The sequence below is a fragment of the Heterodontus francisci genome, chromosome 1 (assembly GCF_036365525.1).
Source record: "Heterodontus francisci isolate sHetFra1 chromosome 1, sHetFra1.hap1, whole genome shotgun sequence".
NCBI lineage: Eukaryota > Metazoa > Chordata > Chondrichthyes > Heterodontiformes > Heterodontidae > Heterodontus > Heterodontus francisci.
Genome location: NC_090371.1, coordinates 117188320 through 117206077, shown reverse-complemented (window position 1 = coordinate 117206077; position 17758 = coordinate 117188320). Strand labels below are relative to the sequence as shown.

The following is a 17758-nucleotide window of genomic DNA, read 5'->3' as shown; positions in this document are numbered from 1 at the left end:
TAGCTGTAAAGCACTTTAGAATGTGTCGAGGTTGTCTTCCTTTAATTTTTAAAATAAATTCCATTCTTTTACTTTATGTCGTATGAACAGGAACAAAAATGGAAATAGGCTGGACCCATTGAGCAGTTCAGGCAGATGGAGGGTTATACCTCCAACATCAATATGTCCCTTTCCCTAAAGATGCTGCCTGATCTACTATATTTCTATTATGTTTCTGTTTCTCAGATTTTCAGAATTTGCAGTATTTTATATTTTAATATCTTGAAGAGGGTTTAACTTCATTCTCACCCAATTAACCAAATTTGTAGGTATGACATGCCACATCTTCTAACATATGTAATTGTTAGCCAAAAATAGACTTGCGATTCTACTACTGCGGGCTCCATTAGTTAGCAGATGTTGCATGGGACAGGTCCCCTGATTATATGCTGATGTGCCTTGGCTAGTTCTTGTTGCATGAAGGGATTGGCATTGATTCAGTGCCCTGTGAATCAATCATTTGGCAGGACAAAAGCACCATAGATACTGTTCAACAATCAAATTACCAGCTTTGTCAGGTAATATGAGACAGAGCACTCAGGTTCAATGAGCTTGAGAAAAATCTGTTACGGCCAAGTGAGGAGGGGTCGCACATCCTTCCTCTTGTTTGACCGCAAGAGGGTTTATTCCTTTTAAACAGTGGTTATGCTTACCATCTCTGTGAGTGTTCTACCCTTTTCCTTTCCTGTGATTGTGAAAGAACCAATCGGACAGCTTTTTTTGAGTTTAAACAAGAAAGAAGTAAGTTTATTATATGTAACACTCTAATCCGATTTAAAAATACTAAAAATATGCTGCACATTCACACACACATTCATATGAAAATCACACACACACACACAAATAGATTACAGAGGAAAAAATAGATTTGGTGGTTAGATTAAAGTCCGGAATAAATGGAACTTAAGTACAGAGTCTGTGAAGTAGGTGATCCGGTAGTCCTCGGCTGAATCTGTATTCTTGAAGTCCTCTTTGGTAAAAGTACAGGTTTTGTTTGGCCTGATTTGCTCAGGGTTTTCTTGAAGGCAGAACTGTAGTTGGCTCTCTTACCCTGGTCGCTGGCTGTAGCAGTCTGTAGGCTTGGAGAGCCCACAGTTGCAGATGGTTTTCAAATTTGATGTTTTCTGGGGAGAATGAGAGAGAAAGGGAAGCACACAGCCTTTTTCTACTGCACACTTAGTTATTGCTTGTCTCTTTGTCCAAAGGAAACAAAACCAGCTCCCCCCCCCCCCCCACCAAGATAGACAGATTGTCACATGGCTGCTTCAGGTTTTCTTGAACCTTCTAATGAAATTCAAGGTTGGGAATTGACTCTGCATGCCCCAGGATGCCAATTTACACTTGGAAGGGGTTTGCTCTTTCAAAGTCAATATGTTAGAATTGCCTTGACTGCCGTGCTAATGAAGCCATTTTAGGTAATTCACTCACTTAGAGCAAGCTGTTGTTCTGGGTCCATGCTGCTCAAACGTTTGGTGGATCTTTTGAATATGAAAAGGTGTTTCAGATGCAATTGCAATCGCCATCTTGGCTGCTAGTTTTTAAAAAAGTTACTGTAGGTTTTTTCCCATTAAAAGTTTAATGTAAGTTTCCAACCAATGAAATTAATATTTCTCATTTGGCATGGGGGGTTTTCCTGACAAATCCAACTAGTTTTCCTCCATTATCACTATAACTAGATAACAGTCTGCTTCAAAGAAGAATGAGTAGTGCCAGTCTAAATAGATAAATTTAAGGAAATTGATTTTCCCAATGTGCTGGATTGATCAGACTGTTAGCTTATCAGTTTGGTTTCAATCCTTTGCCTTTAGCAAACTGAGTTGCAGATGCACTCAGCAGACCGCATGATGGGGGGAATATCCAAAAGCAGTATTTCACTGCATTTTCCATATCCTTGTTAGTAGCTAATTAGTCTGATATTAGTGAGGGCTGTATCATTTCACTGTACAATGCCAATTTATTCTTTTTTTTTAAAGAAACTCCCATCTTCATATTTGTTCTCCATGTCCTGTGACAGATTACAGATTCTTCAGAAGGCCCATGATTTATAAATTATTGTAAGAAAATGCAAAGCTTTTGAAAGATGTGAAATGAGACAGCGTTTATGATAATTGTTCTTGGGTTTATTAGCCAAGGATTTCTAAACTAGCTTCATGATTTCCCATGGTGATGCAGAAGAGAAAATGGGAAGAAAAGTAGTTTTCAAAAATTAAATAGAATTGTGATTCTTCATATTTTGGGTGGAATTTCCAGAGTTTTCCTGATCCTCCATGATCACTGATAGAAGGTCTACAAAAACCTGTGGTTCCTCTGCCAAAGTTTTGGGGATGATCCAAAACTATTCAATTCCCTTTGTCTTTATTTTGTCATTAAATGTAAGCTTTGCAATGTCAAAATCACTATCACAGTGTACACTTTATACAATTTAGCTTTCCATATTTTAAGGGTGACTGGAGCAACTTTGAAATATCTCTATGCTTGAGGGTAGTAACATCGCCATTTACTTTGGTTGCATGTAGTTCATCAAGTACATTTAAGGGTCAGCCAGTTGAAAAGATTTTAATCAAACCTATTAGGGCTGTCAGCCCAATCAATCAATGATATTTGAAAGTCTTGCTGACTTTTTAAAATTGATGAAGAGTAGCTCATCTGGATTTTAAAAGGATCAACACCTGAATCTTTAGTGTGAGACACAAGTACATAAACTGTAATTAATAGAAGAAAATATCAGTACTACCGTTGGAAAGTAAATGGAAACAGATGTCAAGCTATTACTGCAGTCATTTTAGACACTGTATGTTTTATATTGTCAGTACCACATTCATAGGAAATTTTTCCAGAAACCATTTTGAACAATTGCATGTCTTGAATACAAGTTGAGTAAAGAATCACTGCAGATTTACCAATGCACTTTAATCCAACAAGGAGTTTCACTGGTACAGAAGTAATTATTCACATCTTTTGATTAAATTGAGGTAATAATGTAAGTTGAATGTAGAAATGTATAACAGTTTCTTTAATGGGTAAATAACATTAAATATAATTTACAAATCAAGTAAAATGTGGTTATTTAAGGTAGGATATTGCTCTAACCATGCTAGAATCCATTTACGAGAATGCATTTGGCAGCATGGTGGTTTTGTTTTTGGACTAGTCGTATACGAGGCGTGGACTAACAATCCAGAAATATAGGGCTGGATTTTACCAGCTCCATGACGTCGGGGGTCGTGGCAGGGGTGCCTGAAAATACTTCCAGGAGAGGCCTGCCACACTCGACACCAGGAAAGCCTAGCTCATTTTACCGGCAGCGGTGAGGCCTTGGAGTGCATTCCCCACTTCCCCGCCGCTCGGCGACAGCAAGTTAATTGAAATATTTAAATAAATTTTAATGAATGCATAATTACTTACCTCGTTGCGACGGCCATCCCATGCCAATATTCTGGCCAGTTGCCGGAACTCCCGCGCCTTCGGATGTCCAGTCGGAGATCCAAGGCGACACGCTGGTGGGGAGGGGGGGAGTAGTGAAGTTTTCAGTACGGGAGGGGGAGGGAGCAGGGAAAACTCTTGCTATTGGTTGAGGGAATGGTGGGAATGGGTTGAAGGGCAAAGTTACTAAAGAACGGGGGGAAAAGATCGGGACCGGAAGAGAAGTTTTTTTGGAGGGAGAAGGCAATTAATATACTGATTAGTCATTGGGGGGGGGGGGGGGTGGGAGAGGGGATTGGAACATTGAATAAAGTTTTAATTTTAATTTTTTTAAACTATGCCTTTAAAAATTTAAATGCCTCAGAAGAGCCTGAAGCCATTTAAAAATGGCACCGGTGCCATTGCCAGGGATGGAGCGTCCACCCCCTTTGCGTCATTGTGGGGGGGATTCCGCCCCCTCCACATAAATGAGCCACCTCGCTAAATATCGCAGCGGCTGGGGAATTTAAATGCAGTTAATTAAATAAATCTGGAATTAAGAGTATGAGTAATGGAAATATAGCATCAGTAACAGAACTACCGGATTGTTGTTAAAAACCCATCTAGTTCACTAATGTCCTTCAAGGAAGCAAATCTGCTGTCTTTACTGGACCTATAAGTGACTCATGACCCACAACAATGTGGTTTACATTTAGCTGCCCTCTAAAATGGCTAGCGAGCCACTCAGTTTTATCAAACAGCTACAAAAAAGTGTAATAAAAATAAAACCAGACAGACCACCTGGCATTAAACTAGGCATCAGACACAATAAAGGCATACCCAGCCCAGTCAGCCCTTCTCACTTACATCTAGGGACTTGTGCCAAAATTGGCAGAGGTGTCTCCCAGACTAGTCAAACAACAGCCTGATATAGTCATACCACAGAATCATACCTTTCAGCCAACATCCCAGACTCTTCCACCCCTGTGTTTGCCCTGTCCCACCGACAGGACAAACCCACCTGAAATGGCACGAGGGAGTGGCCCGGGATTCGTCAATATTGACTCTGGACCCTATAAAGTCTCATGGTATTAGGTCAAACACGGTCAAGGAAATGTGCTGCTTATTACCACCTACTGCCCTCTCTCAGTTGATGAATCAGTACTTCTCCATATTGAACACCACTTGGAAGAAGCACTGAGGGTAGCAAGGAAACAGAATGTACTCGGAGTGGGGTCTTCAATGTCCATCGCCAGTAGTAGCTTGGTAGCACCACTACTGACCAAGCTGGCCAAGTCCTGAAGGACATATCTGCCAGATTGGGACTGCTGCAGAACCAACAAGCAGGAAAACCCTATTTGTCCATGACAATATTGGTAGAAGTGACACAAAAACAAAATGTGCTGGAAATACTCAGCAGGTCTAGCAGCAACTGTGGAGAGAGAAGCAAAGTTAACGTTTCAGCTCTGTGACCTTTCATCAGAGCTGCACCATTACCGTCAAGACAGGGGATCAACCCTAGTTGAATGAGGAATGTAGAAGAGCATGCCAGGAGTAGCACCAGACATATCTAAAAATGAGGTGCCAACCTAGTAAAGCTCCAACACAGGACTACATGCATGCTAAACAGTGGAAGCTGAAGTCTATAGACATATTTAAGCCATCGATCAGATCAACAGAGTCATAGAGTCATAGGGTTATACAGCACAAAAACAGGCCCATCGGCCCATCGTGTCTGTGCCGGCCATCAAGCACCTAACTACTCTAATCTCATTTTCCACTACTTGGCCCGTAGCCTTGTATGCTATTGTGTTTCAAGTGCTCATCTAAATACTTCTTAAATGTTGTGAGGGTTCCTGCCTCTACCACCCCTTCAGGCAGTGCATTCCAGATTCCAACCACCCTCTGAGTGAAAAAAACTTTCCTCAAATCCCCTGTAAACCTCCTGCCTTAAATCTATGCCCCCCAGTTATTGACCTCTCTGCTAAGGAAAAAGTTTCTTCCTATCTAACCTATCAATGCCCCTCATAATTGTGTATACCTCAATCACGTCCCCCCTCAGCCTTCTCTGCCTGAAGGAAAACAACCCGAGCCTATCCAGTCTCTCTTCATAGCTGAAATGCTCCAGCCCAGGCAATATCCTGGTGAATCTCCTCTGCACCCTCTCCAGTGCAATCACAGCCTTCCTATAGTGTACAGAACTGTACACAGTGCTCCAGTTGTGGCCTAACTAGCATTTTATACAGCTCCATCATAACCTCCCTGCTCTTATATTCTATGCCTCGGTGAATAAAGGCAAGTATCCCATATGCCTTCCTAACCACCTTATCTACCTGTGCTGCTGCCTTCAGTGATCGATGGACAAGTACACCAAGGTCCCTCTGACCCTCCGTACTTCCTAGGGTCCTACCATCCATTGTATATTCCCATGCCTTGTTACTCCTCCCAAAATGCATCAGCTCACACTTCCCAGGATTAAATTCCATTTGCCACTGCTCCGCCCATCTTACCAGCCCATCTATATTGTCCTGTAACCTAAGGCTTTCCTCCTCACTATTTACGACATCATCAATTTTCATGTCATCTGCGAACTTACTGATGATACCTCCTAAGAGGAGAGCTAAGAGAGGGCATGAAAAATGCTTGGCGGGTAGGATAAAAGAAAACCCCAAGGCCTTTTACGCGTATGTCAGAAATATGAGGATGACCAGGGGGACCATAGGTCCGGTCAAGGACAATAGCGGGAGACTGTGTGTTGAGCCGGAAGAGATAAGTGAGGTTTTGAATGAGTACTTCTCTTCGGTATTTACGAATGAGAAGGGGTGTATTACTGAAGAGGACGGTGTGAAACAGACTGGTAAGCTCGAGGAAGTGCTCGTTAGGAGGGAAGATGTGTTGGGGTTTTTGAATAACTTGAAGATAGACAAGTCTCCCGGGCCTGACGGGGTATATCCAAGGATGTTATGGGAAGCAAGGGATGAAATTGCAGAGCCGCTGGCAATGATCTTTTCATCTTCTCTGCTGACGGGGGTGGTACCAGGTGATTGGAGGGTGGCAAATGTTGTGCCCCTGTTCAAGAAAGGGAATAGGAACAACCCTGGGAATTACAGGCCAGTTAGTCTTACTTCGGTGGTAGGCAAGTTGATGGAAAAGGTGCTGAGGGATAGGATTTCTGAGCATCTGGAAAGACACTGCTTGATTCGGGACAGTCAGCACGGTTTTGTGAGGGGTAGGTCTTGCCTCACAAGCCTGATTGAATTCTTTGAGCAGGTGACCAAGCAAGTGGATGAGGGTAAACCAGTGGATGTGGTGTACATGGATTTTAGTAAGGCATTTGATAAGGTCCCCCATGGTAGACTTATGGAGAAAGTCAGGAGGCATGGGATAGTGGGGAATGTGGCCAGTTGGATTAAGAATTGGCTAACTGATAGAAGGCAGAGAGTGGTCTTAGATGGTAAATACTCAGCCTGGAGCCCAGTTACCAGTGGCGTGCCGCAGGGATCAGTTCTGGGTCCTCTCCTGTTTGTGATTTTTATTAACGACTTGGATGAGGAAGTCGAAGGGTGGGTCAGTAAATTTGCAGATGATACAAAGGTTGGTGGAGTTGTGGATACCGAGGAGGGCTATTGTCGTCTGCAAAGGGACTTGGATAGGTTGCAGTGCTGGGCTGAAAAGTGGCAGATGGAGTTTAACCCTGAAAAGTGTGAGGTCGTCCATTTTGGAAGGACAAACATGAATGCAAAATACTGGGTTAACGGTAGGGTTCTTGGGCATGTGGAGGAGCAGAGAGACCTTGGGGTCTATGTGCATAGATCATTGAAAGTTGCAACTCAAGTGGATAGGGCTGTGAAGAAGGCATATGTGGTGTTAGCGTTCATTAGCAGAGGGATTGAATTTAAGAGCCATGAGGTGATGATGCAGCTGTACAGGACCTTGGTAAGGCCTCATTTGGAGTACTGTGTGCAGTTCTGGTCGCCTCATTTTAGGAAGGATGTGGAAGCCTTGGAGAGGGTGCAGAGGAGATTTACCAGGATGTTGCCTGGAATGGAGAATAAGTCTTACGAGGAAAGGCTGAACATTCTAGGCCTCTTCTCATTAGAAAGGAGAAGGATGAGGGGTGACATGATAGAGGTTTATAAGATGATCAGGGGAATAGATAGGGTAGACAGTCAGAAACTTTTTCCCCGGGTGGAGCAAAGCGTTACAAGGGGTCATAAATTTAAGGTGAAGGGTGGGAGATATAAGGGGGATGTCAGGGGAAGGTTCTTTACCCAGAGAGTGGTCGAGGCATGGAATGCCTTGCCCGGGGAAGTTGTTGAGTCAGAAACTTTAGGGACTTTCAAAAGGCTTTTGGATAGGTATATGGATAAAGGAGAATGATGGGGTATAGATTAAATTGTCCTTGACAGAGGACAAAGGATCGGCACAACATTGTGGGCCGAAGGGCCTGTTCTGTGCTGTATGTTCTATGTTCTATGTTCTATGTTCTATGTTCTATATTCACGTCTAAATAATTAATGTACACGACAAACAGCAAGGGTCCCAGCACCGATCCCTGTGGTACACCACAGGTCACAGGCTTCCACTCGCAAAAGCAACCTTCAACCATCACCTTCTCCCCAACAGTATTCAAAGTGGAAAATCTGTTTGATAGGGTGATGGACCCAGGGGACTCCTGCACTACCTGTCTAGTTCCTCTACTCTGCCTGGCGGTTACCCATTCCCTTTTTGCCTGAGCAGTCTTTACCTGCGGTGTGACCACCTCCCTGTACGTGCTATCCACGATGATCACAGCCTCGCAAATGCTCCACAGTGTCTCCAGCCGCTGCTGCAGATCCGAAACGTGGATTTCGAGTAGCTGCAGCTGGAGACACTTCCTGCACATGTGTTCGCCCTGGACACTGGAAGTGTCCCTGACTTCCCACATTGCACAAGAGGAGCAGTCCACGCTGCCGCGCTGCCCTGCCCTGACTTACCGTAAATTTATCCCCTTAAGTTACACAAAAATTAGATTATTTACACTCGGGACCTTGATTCCCGAAAAAAACACTACCTATTATATTAAGAAAACTGTAGACCTTTCCCTTTACTTTTAGCTACTTACCCAGATAATTAGAGTTATTCCCTAACAGCAGTTACTCACCAGCCAATCACCTTGCTACTTTCTTGTGACGTCACTGTTCACTTTGTTTTCAAACTCTGGCGCATCTGGACTGCTCTCTGCTGCTCTCCTGCCGTATCCAGTCATGGATGGTGGTGGACAGTTAAATAACTAATGGGAAGAGGAAGCTCCATGAACATCCTCATCTTCAATAATGACAGAGCCCAGCACCTGAGTGCAAAAGACAAGACTGAAGCATTTGCAACCATCTTCAGTCAGAAGTGCCACGTGGAGAATCCATCTCGGCCTCCTCCTGAGGTCACCAACATTACAGGTGTCATTCTTTAGCTAGTTTGCTTCACTCCACTTGATATCAAGAAATGGCTGAGCACACTGGATACTGCAAAGGCGATGGGCTCTGGCTGTAGTGCTGAAGACTTGTACTCCAGAACGAGCAGTGCCCTAGCCAAGCTGTTTCCCATACAGCACCAAAACTGGCATCCATCTGACAAAGTGGAAATTTTTTTTTTTATTCATTCATGGGATGTGGGCATCGCTGGCTATGTCAGCATTTATTGCCCATCCCTAATTGCCCTTGAGAAGGTGGTGGTGAGCTGCCTTCTTGAACCGCTGCAGTCCATGTGAGGCAGGTACACCCACAGTGCTGTCAGGAAGGAAGTTCCAGGATTTTGGTCCAGCGACAATGAAGGAACGGCGATATAGTTCCAAGTCAGGATGGTGTGTGACTTGGAGGGGAACTTGCAGGTGGTGATGTTCCCATGCATCTGCTGCTCTTGTCCTTCGAGGTGGTAGAGGTCGCGGGTTTGGAAGGTGCCGTCTAAGGAGCCTTGGTGTATTGCTGCAGTGCATCTTGTAGATGGTACACATTGCTGCCACTGTGCTTTGGTGGTGGAGGGAGTGAATGTTTGTGGATGGTGTGCCAATCAAGCGGGCTGCTTGTCCTGGATGGTGTCGAGCTTCTTGAGTGTTGTTGGAGCTGCACCCATCCAGGCAAGTGGAGAGTATTCCATCACACTCCTGACTTGTGCCTTGGACAGGCTTTGGGGAGTCAGGAGGTGAGTTACTCGCTGCAGGATTCCTAGCCTCTGACCTGCTCTTGTAGCCACGGTATTTATATGGCTACTCCAGTTCAGTTTCTGGTCAATGGTAGTCCCCAGGATGTTGATAATGGGAGATTCAGCGATGGTAATGCCATTGACTGTCAAGGGGAGATGGTTAGGTTCTCTCTTGTTGGAGATGGTCATTGCTTGGCACTTGTGTGACGCAAATGTTACTTGCCACTTATCAGCCCAAGCCTGGATATTGTCCAGGTCTTGCTGCATTTCTACACGGACTGCTTCAGTATTTGAGGAGTCGTGAATGGTGCTGAACATTGTGCAAACATCAGCGAACATCCCCACTTCTGATCTTATGATTGAAGGAAGGTCATTGATGAAGCAGCTCAAGATAGTTGGGCCTCAGACACTAACCTGAGGAACTCCTGCAGTGATGTCCTGGAGCTCAGATGATTGACCTCCAACAACCACAACCATCTTCCTTTGCGCTAGGTACGATTCCAACCAGCGGAGAGTTTTCCCCCTGATTCCCATTGACTCCAGTTTTGCTAGGGCTGCTTGATGCCATACTCGGTCAAATGTTGCCTTGATGTCAAGGGCAGTCACTCTCACCTCACCTCTCGAGTTCAGCTCTTTTGTCCATATTTGAACCAAGGCTGTAATGAGGTCAGGTACTGAGTGGCCCTGGCGGAACCCAAACTGGGTATCACTGAGCATGTTATTGCTAAGCAAGTGCTGCTTGATGGCACTGTTGATGACACCTTCCATCACTTTACTGATGATTGAGAGTAGACTGATGGGGCGGTAAATGGCTGGGTTGGACTTGTCCTGCTTTTTGTGTACAGGACATACCTGGGCAATTTTCCACATTGCCAGGTAGATGCCAGTGCTGTAGCTATACTGGAACAGCTTGGCTAGGGGTGCGGCAAGTTCTGGAGCTCAAGTCTTCAGTACTATTGCCGGAATATTGTCAGGACCCATAGCCTTTGCAGTATCCAGTGCCTTCATTCGTTTCTTGATATCACGCGGAGTGAATCGAATTGGCTGAAGTCTGGTATCTGTAATGCTGGGGACTTCAGGAGGGGGCCGAGATGGATCATCAACTCGGCACTTCTGGCTGAAGATTGTTCGAAATGCTTCTGCCTTATCTTTCACACTGATGTGCTGGGCTCCCCCATCATTGAGGATGGGGATATCTGTGGAGCCACCTCCTCCAGTTAGTTGTTTAATTGTCCACCACCATTGTCCAGGTATGTCCTATCCACAAAAAGCAGGACAAATCCCATCCGGTCAATTACCGCCCATCAGTCTACACTCAATCATCAGCAAAGTAATGGAAAGTGTCATCGACAGTGCTATGAAGTGGCACTTACTCAGCAAACAATCTGCTCACCAATGATTGTTTTGGGTTTTGCCAGAACCACTTAGCTCCAGACCTCATTACAGCCTATTCCAAATGTGGACAAAAGGGCTGAATTCCAGAGGTGAGGTGAGAGTGACTGCCCTTGACATCAGGGCAGCATTTGACTTCGTGTGGCATTGAGGAGCTCCATTAAAATTAAAGTCAATGAGAATCGGGAGAAAACATTCCAGTGGTTGGAGTCAGAACTAACACAAAGGAAAATGATTGTGGTTGTTAGACGCCAATCATCTCAGCCTCAGGATATTGCTGCAGGAGTTCCTCAGACTCGTTTCCTGGGCCCAACCCTCTTCAGATGTTTTATCAATGATCTTCCCACCATCATAAGGTCAGAAGTAGGGATGTTCGCTGATGATTGCAGTGCATTGTTCCATTCACAATACGTCACATAAAGAAGCAGTCTATGCCCACATGCAGCAAGACCAGGACAATTTTCAAACTTGAGCTGATAAGTGGCAAGTAACATTTGTGCCACACAAATGCCAGGCAATGACCATTTCTAACAAGAGGAAGTCGAAATACCTCCCCTTGGCATTAAACAGTTTGACCATCATTGAATCCCCTCACCATCAACATCCTGGGGCTCACGATTGACTAGAAATTTAACTGGACTAGCACATAAATGCTGCGGCTATAAGAACCAACCAGAGACTGGGTATTCTACTTTGACTTCCCAAAGTCTGTTCACCATCGACAAAGCACAAGTCAGGGTGAGATGGAATACTCTCCACTTGCTTGGATGAGTGTTGCTTCAACAACACTCAAGAAGCTCAATATCCTTCAGGACAAAGCAGCCTGCTTAACTGGCACACCATCCACCATCTTAAATATTCACATCCTCCACCATTGGTGCACCATGGCTTCAGTGTGTACCATCTACAAGATGCACTGCAGCAACTTTCTAAGGCTCCTTCATCAGCACCTTCTAAATTCGCGACCTCTACTGCATAGAAGAACAAGCCGCCAACACCTGCAAGATCCCCTCCTAGCCACACACTGTCCTGACTTGGAACTATATTACTGTTCCTTCGCTGTCGCTGGATCAAAATCCTGGAACTCCCTTCCTAACAGCACTGTGGGTGTACCTACACCAGATGGACTGCAGCGGTTCAAGAAGGCAGTTTACCACCACCTTCTCTAGGACAGCTTGGGATGGGCAACAAATTCTGACTTTGCCAGTGACACTCACATCCCATGAACAAATGAAGAAAATACCATAATAGAGTGACTGAAACGGTTTATTAAAAATGTAGTGATCCTCTTTCATTTCGGTAATGTTAATATTTGTTGATGGATGATGTTCATATATGGCATCCTTATAGATGTAACTATAAATGCATTAAAGTTAAGATTACAGTGCAGTTGCTATGTTTGCTCAACAAAGAATATGAATTATAAATACTAGTACAGTAAGTTATTTTCCGAATCATGCAAGCTGATTTTGGTGCATTGCACTTTATTTTCCACAGACAAGCGAATGAGGAGTACCAGGTGCTGGCAAACTCATGGCGGTATTCATCTGCATTTTCTAATAAGTTGTTCTTCACTGTGGTGGACTATGATGAGGGAGCAGATGTATTTCAACAGGTATGGATTTTGTTGTGCTCTGTAGTTATCAACCACTTCTACACGATGACTTTAGAACAGATAAATTTCATGTCCAGAAGAGTTGCAAATGTGGTTAGCACCGCAGCCTCACAGCTCCAGGGACCCGGGTTCGATTCCGGGTACTACCTGTGTGGAGTTTGCAAGTTCTCCCTGTGTCTGCGTGGGTTTTCTCCGGGTGCTCCGGTTTCCTCCCACACGCCAAAAGACTTGCAGGTTGATAGGTAAATTGGCCATTATAAATTGTCACTAGTATAGGTAGGTGGTAGGGAAATATAGGGACAGGTGGGGATGTTTGGTAGGAACATGGGATTAGTATAGGATTAGTATAAAAGGGTGGTTGATGTTCGGCACAGACTCGGTGGGCCGAAGGGCCTGTTTCAGTGCTGTATCTCTAATCTAATCTAAAAGCAGATTTGTTAGATTATTGAGAAAATTATACATCCAATTGAAAAAGAGAGGGAGAAATTCAACTGATAGCTTGGCAGTCAGGAGTTGAAAATCAAGACAAAAGCAAAATACTGTAGATACTGGAAATCTGAAATGAAATAGAAAATGCTGGAAATACTCAGCAGGTCAGAAAGCATCTGTCGAGATAGAAACAGATATAATGATTCAGGTCTGCGACCTTTCATCAGAACTGTCAAAAGTTAGAAAAGTAACAGGCTTTGAGCAAGTAAGAGCGGGAAAGTGGGGAAAGAAAATCAAAAGGGAAGGTCTGTGATAGGGTGAAGGGCAGGACAAATTAAATGCCAAAAGGTTTCATGGTTCAAAACCAAAGGGAGTGGTAATGGGACAAGTAAAGAAACAAAAGATGTCTCTGGATGAGGTGTGAATGCTGCTGATCTGTCAGTCATTGATCTGTCCCTCTGCCCGCATCTGGTAAAGCTTGTCGATGACGGGAAGTCGTAAGGAGGCTGGTCTGACATAGCCCCCTGGGAATTTTACTGGCCTCCCTCAGCCTCCATTTCCATCTCCACAGGACTGGTCAAATTCTGCCTCAAAATTACTTCATTGGCTGTACAGTGCTTTGGGACGGCCTGGTGGTCATGAAAAGTGCTTTATAAATTCAAGTCTTTCTTTTTCTTTAAGTTACACCTCATTGAGTAAGGCATAACTTTTTCAGAGAGTCTATCAGCATAAGATTTGGAAATCTTGGAAGTCCTTGTTAACTGGTGTAGTCTCACCACAGCCCTATACAACTGGAGCAAGGCTTCCTTATTCTTGTACCCCAGTCATAGAGTTATACACCACAGTCCGCTTCCATAAAAGCCAAAATGCTGTTTGCCTTTCTAATTGCTTTTTGCACCTGCATGCTAACATTTTATTTTACTCTAACGAGTACACCCAAGTCTCTCTGAACATCAACGTTTAGAAGTTTCCGTATTGAAAAAAAAATCTGCTTTTCTATTTTTACTACCAAAGAGAATAACTTCACAATTCCCCACATTATACTCCATCTGCCACCTTGTTGCCCACTCACTTATGTAGAGATTTTGATTTAAGCAGGACTTTTGTTGTTATCAATTATCTAATCAATCAGGATCGACTGCAACCAATATGGTGGGTATGTTGAGTTTAATCAGAGTTCAATATGGTTATAACACACTAGTTATACAGCAACAACATACCACCGTGACAAGTAGCAAGTACCGGTCCAGGTCAGACAGGACCAAACAGCTCTTTTCCTTTTTTCTTCTTCTCGATGCCTTGCTTCTTCTCAGTTTTGGTCCCCTTACTTGAGGAGGGATGTAGTTGCATTGGAGGCAGTTCAGAGGAGGTTGACTAGATTGATTCCAGAGATGAGGGGTTTGTCTTATGAAGAGAGTTGGAGCAGTTTAGGCCTTTACTGTCTAGAGTTTAGAAGAATGAGAGGAGATCTAATTGAGGTATATAAGATGATTAAGGGGATTTACAAAGTAGACTTAGAGAGGATGTTTCCTCTGGTTGGGCAATCTAGGTCATAGTTTTAGGATAAGGGATAGCAGATTTAAAACAGAGATGAGGAGAAATTACTTCACTCAAAGGGTCGTGAGTCTGTGGAATTCACTACACCAGAGTATGGTGGATGCCTGGATATTGAGTAAATTTAAGGAGGAGATAGACAGATTTTTAATTAGTAATGGATTGAAGGGTTATGCAGAACAGGCAGGAAAGTGGAGTTGAGGCCGAGATGAGATCAGCCATGATCATATTGAATAGTGGAGCAGGCTCGAGGGGCTGAATTGTCTATTCCTGCTCCTAATTCTTATGTTGACAGTGGCCAAGATGCAGTGAAAGCTCCTGTTGCAGTAGATTATGTGGGATAGGGAAGGAGTAGAGTCAGTTGGGAAAGGATAGCCGGGAAGGAAGTAAAGAGTTGTGCTGAGTATAGAGCAAAAAATGTAAGTTACACTTGACAGTGTTGTGAGTGAGGGGTATAAAAAAATTGCAAAACTGAGTTAAAGGTGAAGGTGAAGATTAGGTCAGAAGGTTTTTTTTGATTATGGGGTTGTGGGGACCTTGATATGGGAGCTGGGGACTGGAGTTTTCAAGATTGGCTGTACAATAATTATTAGGTGCAGAAAAGAGGGCATTTTAATTGGAGCCAAACCACAAAGTTTGTTCTTGCCATAAACTGTAGAATGCAAAGATGAAGAGATCTTTGGGAGGGGGAGGGAGGAGCCGGGGTGGGGGTGGCAGCAGAGGAGCAGATGTTGGGTCTGTAAGAGAGTTGGTGGACAGCGAAGTAGCATAGTGATTGCTGGAGAAAGATAATGGGTGGGAGTAGGAGACAGGTTAGGGACTAATACACTTTTACTCAAGTGCAAAGTACTGCGGATGCTAGAAATCTAAAATAAAGGCAGAAAACACTGGAAATACACTTTTACTCACTTTGAAAGTATGCAGTTTGGCTTGCTGAGTCAGTTGGAGATTAGAATCCAAGTGCTTATCTGATAATTTTTCCAAAAGTGGGAGATAAAACTGTTCTTGCTGTATGTCGGAGACACAGGAAAATTACATGAGAGGCATGGTGATGTCAGTCTCACATTGTTAGCTTTGTGTTTACAAGCTTATACCTACTAGAGGTACAGGCACATTTTCAGGTAGCGTTATGGAGTATGTATTGAGACTCACTGAAGTTGAAGCATAATGATTTTCATTTACTTTTAATGTAATTCAATCATGAATAGTGATGTTATTTTATGTTTTCCTGTAAAAAAAACAATTAAATATTATGAGGGTGAATTGGTTGATGCTAGCAGCGCAAAACAGGTTCATAGGGAATCAGTAGCTGATGTTTTTCACCATGCCCAGTCCTTCCACTGAAATCCATAAAATGATAGTTCAGACTGTTTTTGGAGAATTAACGATCTTGGCAATATTTTCCAAGTCAATGTAAAATAAAAGCTGGCATGGTGAAACATTGGCTGCCAATTTGCTACTTGGACAACTTTCAGGCTTGGGCTGACAAGCAATAAGTAACCTTTGCGCCCACAAAAGTGTCAGGCAATGACCATCTCCAACAAGAGAGAGTCTAACCATCTCCCTTTGGCATTTAATGCAATCCCATCACTGAAACCCCCACCATCAACATCCTGGGAGTTGCCATCAATCAGAAATTTAACTGAACCAGTTAACTACTGTGGCAAAAGAATAAATTAGAGGCTGGGTATTCTGCAGTTAGGCTTGTCAGCCTAAACCTGAATGTTGCCATTTTGTGCTGCTGGTGTAAACCAATTTTATCTCCAATGGATGGCATCTTTGTACCAGCAGCTTAAACTTACATGATGGTCAAATACTGTACTGCCACCTATAAAGAGTTTAAATGTAGGAAAGGTGACTGTTTGATATGCACAAAGTTAAGGAAGCTTCATTAACATTTGCAGGCAATATTTCCTTCTTTTTCAGCTGAACATGAACTCTGCCCCTACATTCATGCATTTTCCACCAAAAGGCAAGCCCAAGAGAGCTGACACTTTTGACCTGCAGCGAATCGGATTTGCAGCTGAGCAGCTTGCAAAGTGGATAGCTGACAGAACTGATGTGCACGTACGTTCTTTGAAAATATTTAACAAAGTAAAAGTTCTACTCATTTTCATTCCAGTGGAATTCCTGGTTCATTTAGAATGTTAATATTTGTGAATCTTTGCTAGTGCTGTTTTATACACTAATTGTATCATTGTTACACTCGCATGGCTCTGTCTGGTGGAATTGATAACATTTCATTCTCTTCATTGCCCTAATTATTTTTTATTATTCATTCATGGTATGTAGATATTGCTGGCACGGCCAGCATTTATTTCCCATTCATAATTGCCCTTGAGAAGGTGAGCCACTTTCTTGAACCCTCGCAGTCTGTGAGCTAAGAGTACTCCCACAGTGCTGTTAGGGAGGGAGTTCCAGGAGTTTGACATATTAGACAAGGAAAAACTGTTCCCATTAACTGATGGTACAAGGCCTAGGGGACACAGATTGAAGGTTTTGGTCTAGAGATGCAGGGCGAATGTGAGGAAGAACTTTTTTATGCAGCAGTTGATAATGACCTGGAACTCGCTGCCCTCAAGGGAGGTGCAAGTGGAGACAAGCAATGATTTCAAAAGGAAATTGGATGGCCACCTGAAGGAAATAAACTTGCAGGGCTACCGGGATTGAGGCGGGAGCGGGACTGTCTGGATTGCTCTGTGGAGGGCTGGCGTGGACTCGATGGGCAGAGTGGCTTCCTTCTTTGCCGTAAATGACTCTTTGGCTTTAAGTCAGGATGGTGTGTGGCTTGGAGAAGAACGTGGCGTTCCCATGCATCTACTGCCTTTGTCCTCCGGCAGAAGTCGCAGGTTTAGGAGATGCTGTCAAAGAAGTTTCGATGATTGCTGCAGTGCATTTTGTAGATGGTACACACTGCAGCCACAGTGCACTGGTGGTGGAGTGAATGTGGATGGGATGCCAATCAGGTGGGCTGCTTTGTCGTGATTGGTGCCGAGCTTCTTGAGTATTGTTGGAGCTGTACTCATCCAGGCAAGTTGAGAGTATTCCATCGCATTCCTGACTTGTGCCTTGTAGGTGATGGAAAGGCTTTGGGAAGTCTGGAGGTGAGTCATTCACTGTAAAATTCCCAACCTCTGATCTCCTCTTGTA

General features: G+C 43.8%; 1 protein-coding gene across 2 annotated transcripts in view; it reads left to right on the top strand.

The window, feature by feature from the left end:
* Positions 1-17758, top strand: part of tusc3 (tumor suppressor candidate 3) — a 650020-nt gene that overhangs the window by 251323 nt on the left and 380939 nt on the right. For both annotated transcript variants that reach the window (XM_068056826.1, XM_068056758.1), the window contains exons 3-4: positions 12508-12625; positions 16535-16675. In XM_068056826.1, coding sequence (XP_067912927.1) covers positions 12508-12625; positions 16535-16675 — 259 coding nt within the window. The remainder of the gene's footprint in view (positions 1-12507; positions 12626-16534; positions 16676-17758) is intronic.